This window comes from Anser anser, assembly GCF_964211835.1.
Source record: "Anser anser genome assembly, chromosome: 13".
Classification (NCBI taxonomy): Eukaryota; Metazoa; Chordata; class Aves; order Anseriformes; family Anatidae; genus Anser; species Anser anser.
The window spans coordinates 10936890-10950346 of NC_139734.1; the positions used below are offsets into that span (position 1 = coordinate 10936890).

General features: G+C 41.6%; 1 protein-coding gene across 4 annotated transcripts in view; it reads right to left on the reverse strand.

Annotated features, from left to right (window-relative positions):
• Positions 1-13457, reverse strand: part of AFF2 (ALF transcription elongation factor 2) — a 426609-nt gene that overhangs the window by 348880 nt on the left and 64272 nt on the right. The window contains exon 1 of one of the 4 annotated variants that reach the window (XM_083797153.1): positions 5946-5997. The exons of 1 other annotated variant lie outside the window; for it this stretch is intronic. In XM_083797153.1, coding sequence (XP_083653279.1) covers positions 5946-5982 — 37 coding nt within the window. In that variant the 5' untranslated portion in view covers positions 5983-5997. Of the gene's footprint in view, positions 1-2519; positions 2581-5945; positions 5998-13457 lie in introns of those variants that run through there. 2 more of the 4 variants (XM_083797147.1, XM_083797152.1) reach the window with 2 other exon arrangements.

The window sequence follows — 13457 nt, forward strand, 5'->3', positions numbered from 1 at the left end:
AAACACAAAGGTCCAGATGCACAAGAAGTGGAAGCAGCCTAGCCTAAAATCATTTCTGATGTCAACCATGTAGTATTTAATAAGTGGACTGGTCACTGCTTTTTTTGAAAGGGTAGGGAAGAAAGGCATGCTTCTCAGGGTCACCTGATTTCAATCAACAAAAGTGTACAGGTGAACTTCCAGTGAAGAACACGTCAACCCCAGCAGCCAGCATTTTAAGAACTGTTGCAGAAATTTCATCCTGTTCAGTCCTTTACTTGTGTTGAGGGTGAGAGGGGCAGAAGCAGCACACAATCATTCTGCCAAAAATAAGCTACCTAAAACACAGTGTGTAAAGAGCTCCGGTTGGCTGCATACAATAGTCTTTACAATCAACATCACCAAAAGCCCAAACAGCCTCACCTGGACACAAGAGCTTCAGCTGCACACCCCATGCTTCCAGCTTGGGGGTGTCTGACAGCAGCTCTGATGGGGACAGGCACTTTTGAAGTGGCTCTGGCTCAAACCATGCCACATCTCAGTTTAGTTTCAACCAAAAGGAAACCCATTTAGCTACCCTGGATCAGCCCTGCAGTGCAAGCCAGGACACGCAGCCCGGCCAGGCCAGAGCTGGTGTTAAACACCATCCCAAGGCCATGCAGCACAGGCGCCGGGTCCTCAGCCCCAGCTGGTTTGCTCAACCTTTGCTGCACCAGTTCTAAAGCTTCTTGCATATGTATGTGGGCAGAGAACTCAGCATGTGCATACAGGTATCCTTTTCTATACAGAGAAGTATTTCTGGGTTTTCAGGCTGGAGGTTGGAATCTTCAAGTGATTATAATTTATTTATTTTTTTTTTAATTAGAAAGCCCTTCTCACTCTAACATTAACTTTCCAAGTATTGTTTCATAGGTCATTTCTCCCTCTCCAGCCATGACTTTGCTAATGTCCCCACCCTTTTCTTGGCCATAGTTTGATGTTTCGATACATTTCAGCAGCTTTTGATTTCTTTGTTTTGTTGAGGTCCCCCACCCCCAGCTTGTGAGCTCCTGATTTTGTTATCCAACCCATGCTTCCTCCTGTCCAGTGCTGTTACAGCCATGTATGTCTGCCCTCTGCAAATTAACATTACCATTGCTATGCTTCGATGCTTTGTATTTCCAGCTCCTCTGAACCTCTTACTTTAGAACACTGTTGTGCAATATTATATCAAATAAATGAGTAACCACTTCATACTGCTCTTGTATTTATGAATAACCAGAGAAATTTCTTTTTTGGCAGTGAATTAGAAATTAGATGTACTTTAAAGGCTCCTAAAATGTATTTTCAGTTGCTACCAGATGAAATCAAAGAGACAAAATTACTTTTCTCTGCTTAAATATTTCATTGATTTTTCCTAGAAGACAATTCTCCCTCCTCTCTTAATCCAAGGCACGCCTGATTATTCCTAGCTACACCGTGAGGCATACTTTATAGATCTAGACCTGTTCAGAGCATTTATAAAGAGCAGCCCACAGTAACGTTAAATGCATTTTAGTGCATATATTCTACCTGTATAGACTAGTGCTGGAACTTTATAACAAAGGAACTGAATTTGACTCTGTGCCCGACATGCTTGTCGACAAATACTGTGTCTGCAGTGCTAAATTACACCCATATTCTAGCTGCCCATGGCTTCACACAACCCGTGCACATTAATTGTTCCATCCAGAAACAAAATTGAGAGAGGCATGTGGGACTGTGGATGGAGAGGGGGACATGCTTATTGAAATTCATGTACCGCTCTGCTTGATTCCCCAAGCCACACACGGGAACGTTCAGCCATAGGCAGCTGCATCGCTGTCTCTGGGAGAGGGAAGAACTGGGGCAGAACTGTTCCACTTTGTGGTTCCCTGCTGGTCACAGCTCTTCAGACGTGTGAGGCATAAACCCAGGAACCTGGCCCGTTGGGTTTTGGTGCCTGAAAACCCAAAATAAAATGCGTATAGAACTACTGTGGTAACTGTCACAACTCCTGTGTTTAAATCAGACCCCAGAAATTTTCCACAGAAAACACAAAGCCTTACAATTTTTCACTATATAAAAGCAAAATATGTTCATACGTTCTTCCAAGAAGAGATCAAACACCTTCCCCCAGATGTGCCTAACAACCTGCCCACCATTTTAGTGACAAACTTCTTTCGTCTCTCCAAAATAGAAACAGCAAAATACAAGCGTTTTCATATCAAAAAAGCAACTTCCTACCACACAGACAGGCCACACACAATTACAGCAGCACCCAGGTATGCTGCATCTGTGCTTTGGCTCTCTACAAAGCTGCGCACAGCCCTTTGCTGGTGTCACTTCCTTAGAAGCATCGGTTATTTCAGCAGGAAGCTCTGCACAGCGGCCATCCCAACATCAGGGCAAGCTTGAAAATGAAAGCAATTTGATTTCAAAAGCCCATTTGTTAATTCTTACCAACTGGTGCAAGTCAAGACATCCTTTCCTGTTACTCCAGTGCAAAACCACTCCATTCAGAGCGCGGATGTGTGTCTTACCTTGCAAATTGCAGAAGCACCCCAGACTCTGGGCTTTTTGCACCATTTGAGGCTGAAGCAAGGAAAGAGTTGCTTTTCATAGAGCTCCACCATTCATCTCTCTGAACATGACTTCTCTGCACAGTATCTGACCGAATATAGCCCACAGGGAGAAATACAAGTACAACACATTTGTTTCTGGCTAGATTGAGTTTTGCAAGTGCAGATAACTTTTTAATATTTTAAAATACATTTTGAATTACAATTATAATTAGGCAAGGAGCTTTTTTCTCCATAATCACATGAAATGGCCCAAGCAATTTACTGTTCCAATTTTCATATTCATAGAGCAAATATTAGACTGTCCAGTTACATTATTGGACGATAGATAACGATCCTAGGTCATGCTGTATGTTCTTTTTAAGTAGATATGTAATATGGAAGGTTAAAAAAAAGTATTCTTCTAAAATTACGAGGGGGGGTTGTATATTTTTTTTAACCTGGCTGAGAATTGTAATTCTAATTAGAAAAGGAGCCAAATTATTTCTTAACATCTTCGATCCACAGCTTGTGGGACAGTACAACCCTGAGCTGAAACAACTGCACATCTTCAAAGCAGACATTTAAAAATACGAACCCATTTATGTCAGACCCCTGTGAACCCATTAGTCCAAAGCTAGAGGCATGGCACAAGACGATGCATAAGAGTATCATCTGCTAATTGAAAAAATGAAGCTAATTAAGTATATATTTGCTCAGCACAAATTAGGAAAAACCATCATTCTGCCAATCCCACCTGCCAGATCCCATTTCATTAGCAGTCATTGCAAGCATCTAGTCTTCAATAAATCATATTTTCAAGGATCCTAAAAATCCACATTTCCATACATAAGTGTGTTGCCTTGAGCTCTACATATCAGTTCTATGTTTGTACCCAACTGGATCCTGTCACACTGCACTCTTCAGGCACGCAGCTGCTTTTCTGTCTTTGGTGTTTTAAACAAAATTAAAATGAGACTTAACACTTTTAATTAGATGTTTAATTCATGCTTTTGTGAGCTATTTCCTTCCAATCTGAATTTTGTCACACAACTATAACAGTCTTTCCACTGCCAATTTTTTTTTCAAATGCTAACTCAGTGTCTCATAAAGGATGTGTAACGTACAATTTGGTAAAGAATTTGAAAGTGAAAGTATCATTTGTTAGTAAAGGAGGAACGCTTCCTAACTGTCACAATCTGTGGCTGTGAAAATATGCAATGTTCAGAACAAAACCCTCCAAAACCAAAGGAACAGTTTAAAGACGTTTCTACAGAGGATACTGCAAGGACAAAGTTTAAGGAACTAGTTGAAAGTTGAGCGGAACTTGACTCTTACAAATGACACCTAAGTGTTTTTGCTACTTCTGTGGGTTTTATTTCTAAAGAAACACATCTAAATAATCCTCTGAAAATAAACAAAATTGGAGTCAACTATTTGAAGAAGGCAACAGGGAGCAGCCCAGTTCTCAGAAGGATCTGTTTCTGCCTTTACTGGCATTCGGTGGGCTTACAAGTACTGCTTTCTAAATTTTTTGACAGCAGCTAAGTGCCATCCAGCCACAGTAAGGTCCCATCAAGAATGCAGCATATACATACCAGGCTAAGTCCTCCTGCTGTCAGTTACTGTTTTTAACCACTCGTGGAGGGTGAGCAGGATTTGGCCTGTCCTCAGGACCACATTGCCCACGCTGTATCTCAGCATGTGCTGCTTAGGCAGAGCTCTCTCCCTTCCTATTTCCCTGCAACCTATTACCTGATACACTGTCAGTATCACTGGCTGGCTGGCACTTTGTTGGTTCATTCATTGCCCCATTGCACAGTGTGGGGGACATCTTTGTTGCTGCATGTCGCCATAGGAATAAACTTCACACAGGTTGTGGAAGCAACATCAACTCACATGTTTCTAGGTGCCTTTGTAAGGGCATCTCTTCATGCTTCCAAAGGCACCTGTACTATCAGCATAATGGATTGTTAATAGTGGTAAAGATCTGCTCTGTAGGCCAAGAATCCTGGTTCAGCTGCACCTGGTGCTTGTGGCCTAAAAGGAATATCCCTGCTAATCTCCTCATTCATCCTCTCACATGCATCTAGCTAACCTGGTTATCCTGCCCACAGTTTCCTGGGTGTGTTTTACCTGCACTGCCTCACTGTGCATGCTTGGGCCAGCCTCTGACTGGGCCCAGAGGCAACTCTAGGGCTTGCTGAGACCTCAACCTTGAGCTGCAGACAGCTTCTATTCAGTGATGGAGACAGTTTTTGAGGATGTTCCTGAGCTAGCTGAGTCTTTTTTTTTTTAAATTGCTGATTCTGTATTGAACGCTACTGCTCAACCGTACCGCAGCCAGGAGCTTTTGGGACAGCATTTTTAGAGGTAAAATTATGAACTACTATTGCTTTGGCAACAGAACTACCCCAGCAAGAAGCAGTCTGTCTCATACCAAAGCATCCTGCCAGGACAGGGACATTCCAACTGAGCATTACATGGCCTTGACTGCTGATAAATACTGTAAAAATAACTACCAGTTGCTATTTATTAACAGGGACATTCGCAGCATAAAAAAGGTGCCATCAGACTACAAGAAGCACTGACTGGAGGAAGGAGAACCTCAGCAATGCGGCCTGGGCAGCCTGAGAACACGCAGGTTCATGCCTTGCCCGACTCCTTCCTCTCCCTGTGGCACAACAGGCCAGCCTTCACCTCAGAGGCCACGTTCTCCTTGTGTCAGCTAACACACTGGATCACGATTTGAAAACACAAGAAAAAGCTATGTAGGAATCAAACCCACAACAACTAGAGTCTGGATTTCACTCCAGGCAAGTGTGCAAAAGCCTACTCTAAGGATAATTTATTCCCTTACCTATGTACTTCAGCCAAGTTCTCACCAAAGCAAGGCCAAAACCTCAGCAGTCAGCAAGGGAGAGCCTGCAGAGCTCCTGAGCCCCTCAGCAGTGAGGCACACGGGCACGGGCCGCAACCAGCGGGTCACTGCAGCCAGGCCTCATGCACACAGGTCAACATCTCCAGGCCTAGCTTCCCCACCTGCACTCAGACCACTCCAGGCACCCCTCCCAAAGCCTGTTACCAACCAGAGGCCTAGTTAAATCACTTTAGGGGGAAATTGAAATCAAAGATTTTTTTTATTTTTTTTGCATCCAGCTGAAATGGATTGTTTAGTATTACCAAAATATAGTCCTTCAAGTGGGCTTGTGGCTCCGTGGAGATGTGAAAAGACTGGGAGCAGTCTGAATGAAAGGCAATAGCTTTTTTGGGGAGGAGCAAAAGCATTTTTCTCTTTTAACGCAGCTACTAATGAGATAGCAGAAGTGACTTATAAAGAAAACGTACAAACATTAGACTGCTGTGAATTATGCAGTTTGGTAAGAGATAAAATAATAATTGGCTCACCATCAAGACCAAATCCCCAAGCTGCTTGTAGGATCATGATCGGAGTGGCGTTGACTCATCTCTTTTGCATACCTCCTGGTACACAGCATTCCCAGCATACCGACAGCTGCATCCACAAACAGACCGCAAAGCCAGCAGCCACCACAACCCCGAGCAAGCAGAGGTGGCCTCTGTGCCAGCCCACCCTTACTCTGAAAGCACATTTTGTACAATCAACAGCTCTACACACCACCAACTCTCAACCATTTCTCCTTCCTTTATCTCTTCAGGTGGCACTTCCCTCCCACCCACACCTGCAAAGGATTGAGGCATTCAGTCAGCCGACTGGGATGGTTAGTGGCCAGCTGGGCATTAATTTGTTGGTAGAAGGAGGCGTTGCTAGTACTAGGGGCCCTCTCTGGCTCAGTGCCTTTAAGGAGCTGCCGTAGCAGTTCTAGGCTGCCTGATAACCTCCTTGCCACCTCCCTGGGTGGTTGTAGTAGAAGTATGGCAATTTTCTTTGGAAGGGCAGGAACCTGCAATATAATTAAATATGTCAAGTCAGTTCTGATCCAGTGTGTGGAGACCCCAGGGTAATTTGCTTCCCTTTATAAACCTGAACTTGATTTGCTTAATTTCTTTCTAGATGAACCTGAACGCTAGTTTTCAATTCTCATGGCCTCTTATTTATTATTTTTTAGACAGTTCATCCCTCCAGACACAAATCATAATTACCAGAGACCAGAGGGAAAGAGCCCAAATTCAAATGAATACATATATACATGTGTGTGTGTGCGCGCGCACGTGTACATTAAGCCGCTGCCTGTCAAAGGCAGTTTAATGAAGCTGGAGGAAAGCTTTTAAATAAAGTCATGGAGAATGTCAAGCAACATGAAGCAACCTAGTTAAACACAGAAAAAACTGTCCTCCCTTTCGTTTGGCTCCTGATTTATGTCAAGCTGAAATAAATGATAATAACACAAGGTTATTAGAGTTCTCTATGATATAAATACGAAGCATATGCATTTAGAAACTTTAACACTATAAAACATAGATGGAAGCACACCATCCATAAGTTCCAAACCATCTCATTTAAAACACACACAAAGAACACCAAAAAGAGATAGCATGAGAAAAAAAGACGAAAGTCTCTGAACACTTTCAGAAGCACAATTTTCTCTAACAGGGATATTAGCACAAAATTGTTTGAAGGGAGAGACTGGCTGCCGTACAAAAATGCCAATATCATGTTTAATTTTCATCAAACCTTAAGAAAAACCTTCTGCACGTATATTAGTTTTACAGTTGTAAAAAGACATAACCCCAGCAGGGTGCAGAAACATGCTGCAAAGGAGCGTGAACCACCTCAGGAGCCCACTGCCCACCCTGCTCTGGTACCAAGCTGTGTAGTGGAGAAGAACTCTGGTGCTCTTTAATAGCCTTGTGAGGAAATATCACTGGTGTGAAATGGCTATGTACATCCTGCATGTGTTTCTTTGCTCCCCACATCCTGTGCGCACACACTCACAGCCCACTGGGGTTGCCCTGTGGGCAGGATGTGTGTGCAGCCCTGGTAGTTTCCTAGTGCCTCATCATTTTCCTCATTTTCTGGGTTGGAAAATCTCAGTAAAAATTTCTATGAACATACCTGCAGAACATAAATTTACAGGGAAGTGGCGATGCTGATAGTAGCTCTGTCTTCTCCCAGCCTCTTTTGCAGCGAAGCATTCTGATAGTGAATATATTTGACTATAAATAATAATAAACTTTACAGAAAGGAAATGAATATTTTTATACATCTCGGTTCAACAGGCTCCAGTTTAATTCTAAGCCCTTCATTTGAGAAATCAGCTGTGAGGGCGATTGTATGTCGGAATATCCAAGCCAATGAAGTTATGTTGAAGCTATTTCAAGAACAAGTAGGAAGTGTAATTTAAAGTGATAAGACCAGTAAAGTACAGAGCCTTTGAATATTTTCCTCTACATATGACTTAAGATCTAATTACTGTTAGTAAAAGCAAACTCTTTGTGTCAGAAAGAGTGCTTACTTCAGTGGCTGCAGATTGAAACCTCTAGTTAGTCCATGTTATATTCAGAAAAATATTAGCCCATAATTTTTTTTAATACTTTCAGTGAAGATATTTTTGGAACTGCAATAAATTTCTCATTACATATAATACACTACTGTCTGATACATTTTTTTTTTAATTTTTACCTTAAAATTATGTCTAAATGGGACAGTCCAATTATGTCTGATTTAATGTTCTAATGTAATCCTGTGTGATTACAAGAAAGGTCTTGGGTTATTTAACAAATGACGTTTTAGATTTATTACAAAAGTGATATCAGATATATAGGACCTGTGGGGAGCCAATTAAACTTTCCTGGAGATCATCTGCTTGGCAGTGTCCTCCTGCCACTAACGTACCACCTTACCTGCAGAAATAACCAGCTTGCTGTTCAGTGGCTGGGGAACTAGACCTAAGATCAGGGCTGTAATCTTTAGGAGAGAAGAGGAGGAAGACAAAGAGTAGAAGATTGCAGTTATTTTCATTACTGAGCTTGTCAGAACAGCCGCCCCATGGAAATAGCCTGGCCTCCTTGTCTGTAGTATCTTCAAAGAGTCAATGGCAGTGAGAAACTCTACCTGAGTAAATATGTAAGTGGGCTGGACTGCCAGAGCTCAGGTAGAGGCTTACTATAGCTGGCAATTAGAAAAGCTAGCTTTTAATTGCAAACAAGGAAGATTTGTTCAGCAGTGGACATGTATCCATGTGATGACTCTGTTACAGCATCATTTTCAGGAGCAAACTTGCACTTCGAGATGGATTTATTGGAATTTTTATAGCTGTACTTCTGGTCATGAGATATTGATTTTACTGCTAGACATAAATGAGGTAAAATAAAGGGGAAAAAAATCCTAAGCTTTATCTCACTGACCAGAGCTATATCTGCTGTCGAAGACTTTTGCTCATATAGGCATGTTAGTATTGCTCAGTTCTGTCACAGCAGTCTTTGTGTAGCCAGGCCATACAAGGGAAGTTTAGTATCACTCCAGTGAAGCCACTCGTAGAAGTAAAATAAGCTTCCTAGGAGAAGTGCAATTTTAGCAGAATAATTCTGTTTATATAGCAGCTTTCACTGGTGCAATTATGATGACTAGATATTACACTCCTCTTTCTCTGCACCTGAGAGGATTCATTCCTGTGCCAAGAATACCTACAGACCAGGCCAGAAGCAAAAGTTGAGTTAATTAGAATACAGATAAGCTCTTTATGACTTACCTCTGTTTTGCCACTCTTATTACACAAGCAAAACGAGAGTCATCTCATTAAGCTAGAAACTGTACCAGCACTCATCTTCCTGCTACTGGTTTCTAGTTGGAAACCAGCTGCAGCGATGGATGAAGTGAAGAACAGGCAGGTACAGACACGGAAGGATCAAGGGAGCAGCCAGTCATCACAGGAAATACAATAATCTTTTCATCACTAGCTGTATCCAAATCATTTAAACATTGCAACCAGCAACAATCATGTCACACAACAACCCTCATACTGTCTCAGCATGCATTGTAACCCTTTATATATTCCCATTCAGCCCTCAGAAATCTTATACTCGTGTTATTTCGTTATTACTTGTTTGTTTTTCCTCCTTCACTGCAGACCAGCTCTGCTGGTCCTGCTACCTGGCCGTATTAGTGCTCATCAAGTGCAAAGCAGAGCACGCAATACACTTTTTCAGAGCGCTTGAGCATGAACTATTGTTCACTCTGGATTACCCCTGCCCTGCTTTGCTCCATAACTTTTCCCAGTGCGGTGATCAACCCGTCCTCCAATCAGCTTTACAGCCTCACCAACAATACTGCTCCATAGATCAGCCCCGTTTGCCGCAGGATCCTGACGACTTTATGCCTCCAGCCTGCCACTTCGCGCTGCCCCGAACTACGCGACGAGTGGAAGTCCCAAGGTTGTTTGTAAACTAGCACGTCTTGTGCAGCCAGCAGGCTGGCCTGGGCAATAATTTGATGTATTTCATACTCAAGTAGGAGTGTCAACTGTTAAACCCATTCCTTGCTAAAAATAAAAGCTACATAATAAGCCTGATACTGTAGATCACTTTAAACCAGATACTGTAATCCCCACTTGAGACAGATACATGACCTATTAAATTAAACATAGATTCCCTCAAATTACATGCAGAATCTCTCTCAGATCAGACTGACTCCATTACTTTATGCAGTAAACAGAAATATTGAACTCCTGTATATATGTGGGTATACGGTTACTTATCAGCTTTTGTATATTCATGCTGTATTAGTAGAGCTGTGCCTTGAAACAAAAACAGTATTGACAACATTTTAAAACCCAAATGCTTGATTCCATCTTCCTAAACACAGAGTTAATTTTGTTAACAAAATACATCTTTGTTTTCTGAAGAGGTAAAATCTGTGGCAGGTAAATATACTCAGACCTTAAAAAGGTCATCTATATTAAGGTGCTGATAAATTAAATTGTGGACCCAAATTTTAAAGCAGATCTTAAAAACTGAAAATAAAATAAAATAAAATAAAATAAAATAAAATAAAATAAAATAAAATAAAATAAAATAAAATAAAACAAAACAAAACAAAACAAAACAAAACAGAGCCGGCAGCCCTGGGAATGCCCTTATATTTGAATAATTCCACTGAGATGGTCTAGATTTTTCCGACGAAACACATTTCTGCAGAATTTGCAGCTCAATAAACTGTTGTATTTTACAACTTTCTAGTTGTCTTCGTTCTGTCACTGAAGGTTGCTCTGGTGATTTTGCAAAGGAAACACTGAGGAGAGCCGTAAGGTGACAACAGAAAAGAATAGAGCCCTGTGCCCTGGTGTGGTGAGAGGTGGCTGCTCATGCCAAAACCTGACTCACATTTTCATCATTCCTGATATGGGCAGAAGAATCAGTACTGTCTTCATATGGATTACTGCAGAAAGAAAGAAACAGGTTATGCATATTTTATGCCTGTATGGCACCTACTTAATGTGTTTTACCACCTACTGAGCATGGGCTGGACACTGCATTATACGATTATGTACAGGGTTAAAGCAGATTACTGCTGAGTACCCACACCCAGAGTTTCACAGCTGCTCTGTTGCTTTGGCACACAACCAGGGCTTTCGTCCAACATAGCTCAGCAAAACTGCTACCTCCATGTCTTGCAGCAACTCTCCTTTATTTATTCAGATTTATCACCACACCTATCAAGCTCCTCTCTTTAGCATGTTTTTTTTTTCTATTTTTCTTTCTTTCCTTTTTTTTTTTTTTCCTGACTGCCTCAAACTTTCTCATCTCCTCAGCTTTTTTTTTCCCCTTTTTTTTTTTTTTCTGAGGGCTCACTACAAAACTGGGGCTCTTTCTGTTCTTGGTGTGCCAGAGCAGCTCTGGAATTCCCACATCAAACTCCCAATGGGGAATGCCAAATGGGATCAAATGCATCTGAAAAACAACAGCCAACTGACCAAACAAATGAATAAGCAAAAAACCTAAGTAGGTTATGTGAGGCCGCCATCCAGGTGGATGCAACAAATAACGCTTGCACTTCTAGAATGAGGATAAATCAAGATGATGCAGTCTGTAGCAATATTACCGGCGTAGTATTTTCCCACGCACTGAAACAAAGTTCTCTTGAGCAATTCCTGCAGTGGATGAGTCACTGTCTGTCTTGGATGGTTTATTCGGTATTATTTCTGTTAAGCAAGAATGGAGGAGAAATCTTTTTCTCATGTGTATGTGAGCCTTCATGTTTCCAAGTACCGCGCTGATGCAATAGACTGTTCTACTCCCAGTCACTCTCCAGTTGTAGTAAGGTGTCTCTCAATAGGCCTGTGGTTTTCCAAACATCATATCCATGTGTGGAAGCAACGAAGCTGAGTGTACTTTGTACTGTTACAGGATGATATGCTCCTGAGCTGTGTGTTAGTCATCCGGCACCAAGGCTGCAGAGGTAGCAGCGATAACATATCCCTGAATGGGGACACCAGCTGATGGTGGTGGGAAGTGCGATGCCTTTCTCGGAGGTCACGGCATTGGAGAGCAGCTGTGACTGGGAAGAGCTGAAGCCATTCCTCTCTGAGAAAGTGTGAAGCCAGCCTATATATTGGTGAAGCCACTTCAGGGATATGCTTCAGCAGTAAGACATGACAAGTTGTGAATTACTGCGCATTAATTCAAGCCTAGCATATTGTCAAGTATGGGGCCAAAGGGCTAAGAGCTATCCATACAACTAGGTGTGAATTAATTCACACTAGTTCGCACACTTAAGTGTCTTATTGTGATAATAGATTTAATACTCCTAAAATGTTATTTTAAAATATCTATATATTATTAATTAAGATATAAGACTTATGCCTCCTGAACACTGAATTATATCTCAATGAAACCATTGCTCAAAATTCTTATTAACCCAGAAGGTCACTCAATTTTTCCTGCCCACTCGGTATTAATAAATAGTATAAACTGTACAGACCGTTCAATCTCTTTGTTACAGGAACTATCATCATCAAAAGGGAAATCCCTCTTCCTGTATGTAAAATTAATGCTGAAGTATGTGGTTGGATAAATGCTTCCTGCATGTAGATATTCAGCCATACATTTCTGGATTTCTCTTTGATAAGTAGGTGCTGGCTCCCACTGACTGATTATGTGCAAAAACCATACCGAGAGGAAAGGTGCCTGTACACAAGCTTTAATCAATGAACTTTGCTACTTGTCAATTCATATTTCCAAAGCGCATGCATTGAAATGAGAGTCATTATGGATGTGCCAATTAGTAAGAAAAATACATTGGGCTTTTGTGTCTTGCCAGTGGAGGTCAAGGTACTCTAATTTTAATAGAGTCTCCTCCAGAGAAGAGCTAAAAAACAGATTGGGTGGAGCCCAGCCCTGAGGAAAGTCTATTGAAGCTGATGGGAATTGCCCAGAGTGGGTCAGACTCATTCGCTTCTACCAGGAATGAGTTTGGTCCCCTGGGAACAGTTAAATATTCAATCCATTTCTGGGTTTTGTTTTGTTTTGCCTTTTTTCTTTCTTTTTTTTTTTTTTTTTTTAAACTGAGTCTTGGGCTTCCGAGCTGTTTATAAGAGAAAATGATGTAGTAAATTATGTAAGATAAATGATACAGTCTGGCAGTGTGAGAAATCTACTATTCGTAACTAATTCTAATTTTTTAAGCTACTGTATGTCACAGCTAAAGCAGCACATGCTATCACGGAGCTGTCTTTTAGATTTACTACTTGTGTTAGTGTTTCATCTCTGGTTTGTTTAAAATGTTTGGGGGGCTTGAGTCTGTGGTGCTGTGCTGAGGCTGTGAGCTGCATATAAAAGGCTGAAAACGCCCTTCTGCAGTTGGTGGATGAGCAGAGAGGTCTGCCGTAGAAGCAAATCGAAGTAAATGACCAACAGGCATTTAAATGTTTTTGTATCAAAAGGCAGCTCTACCAAAGGGTGACACTGGAAGGCCTTGGCATGGGTGAAGACAAGCTCCTGCAG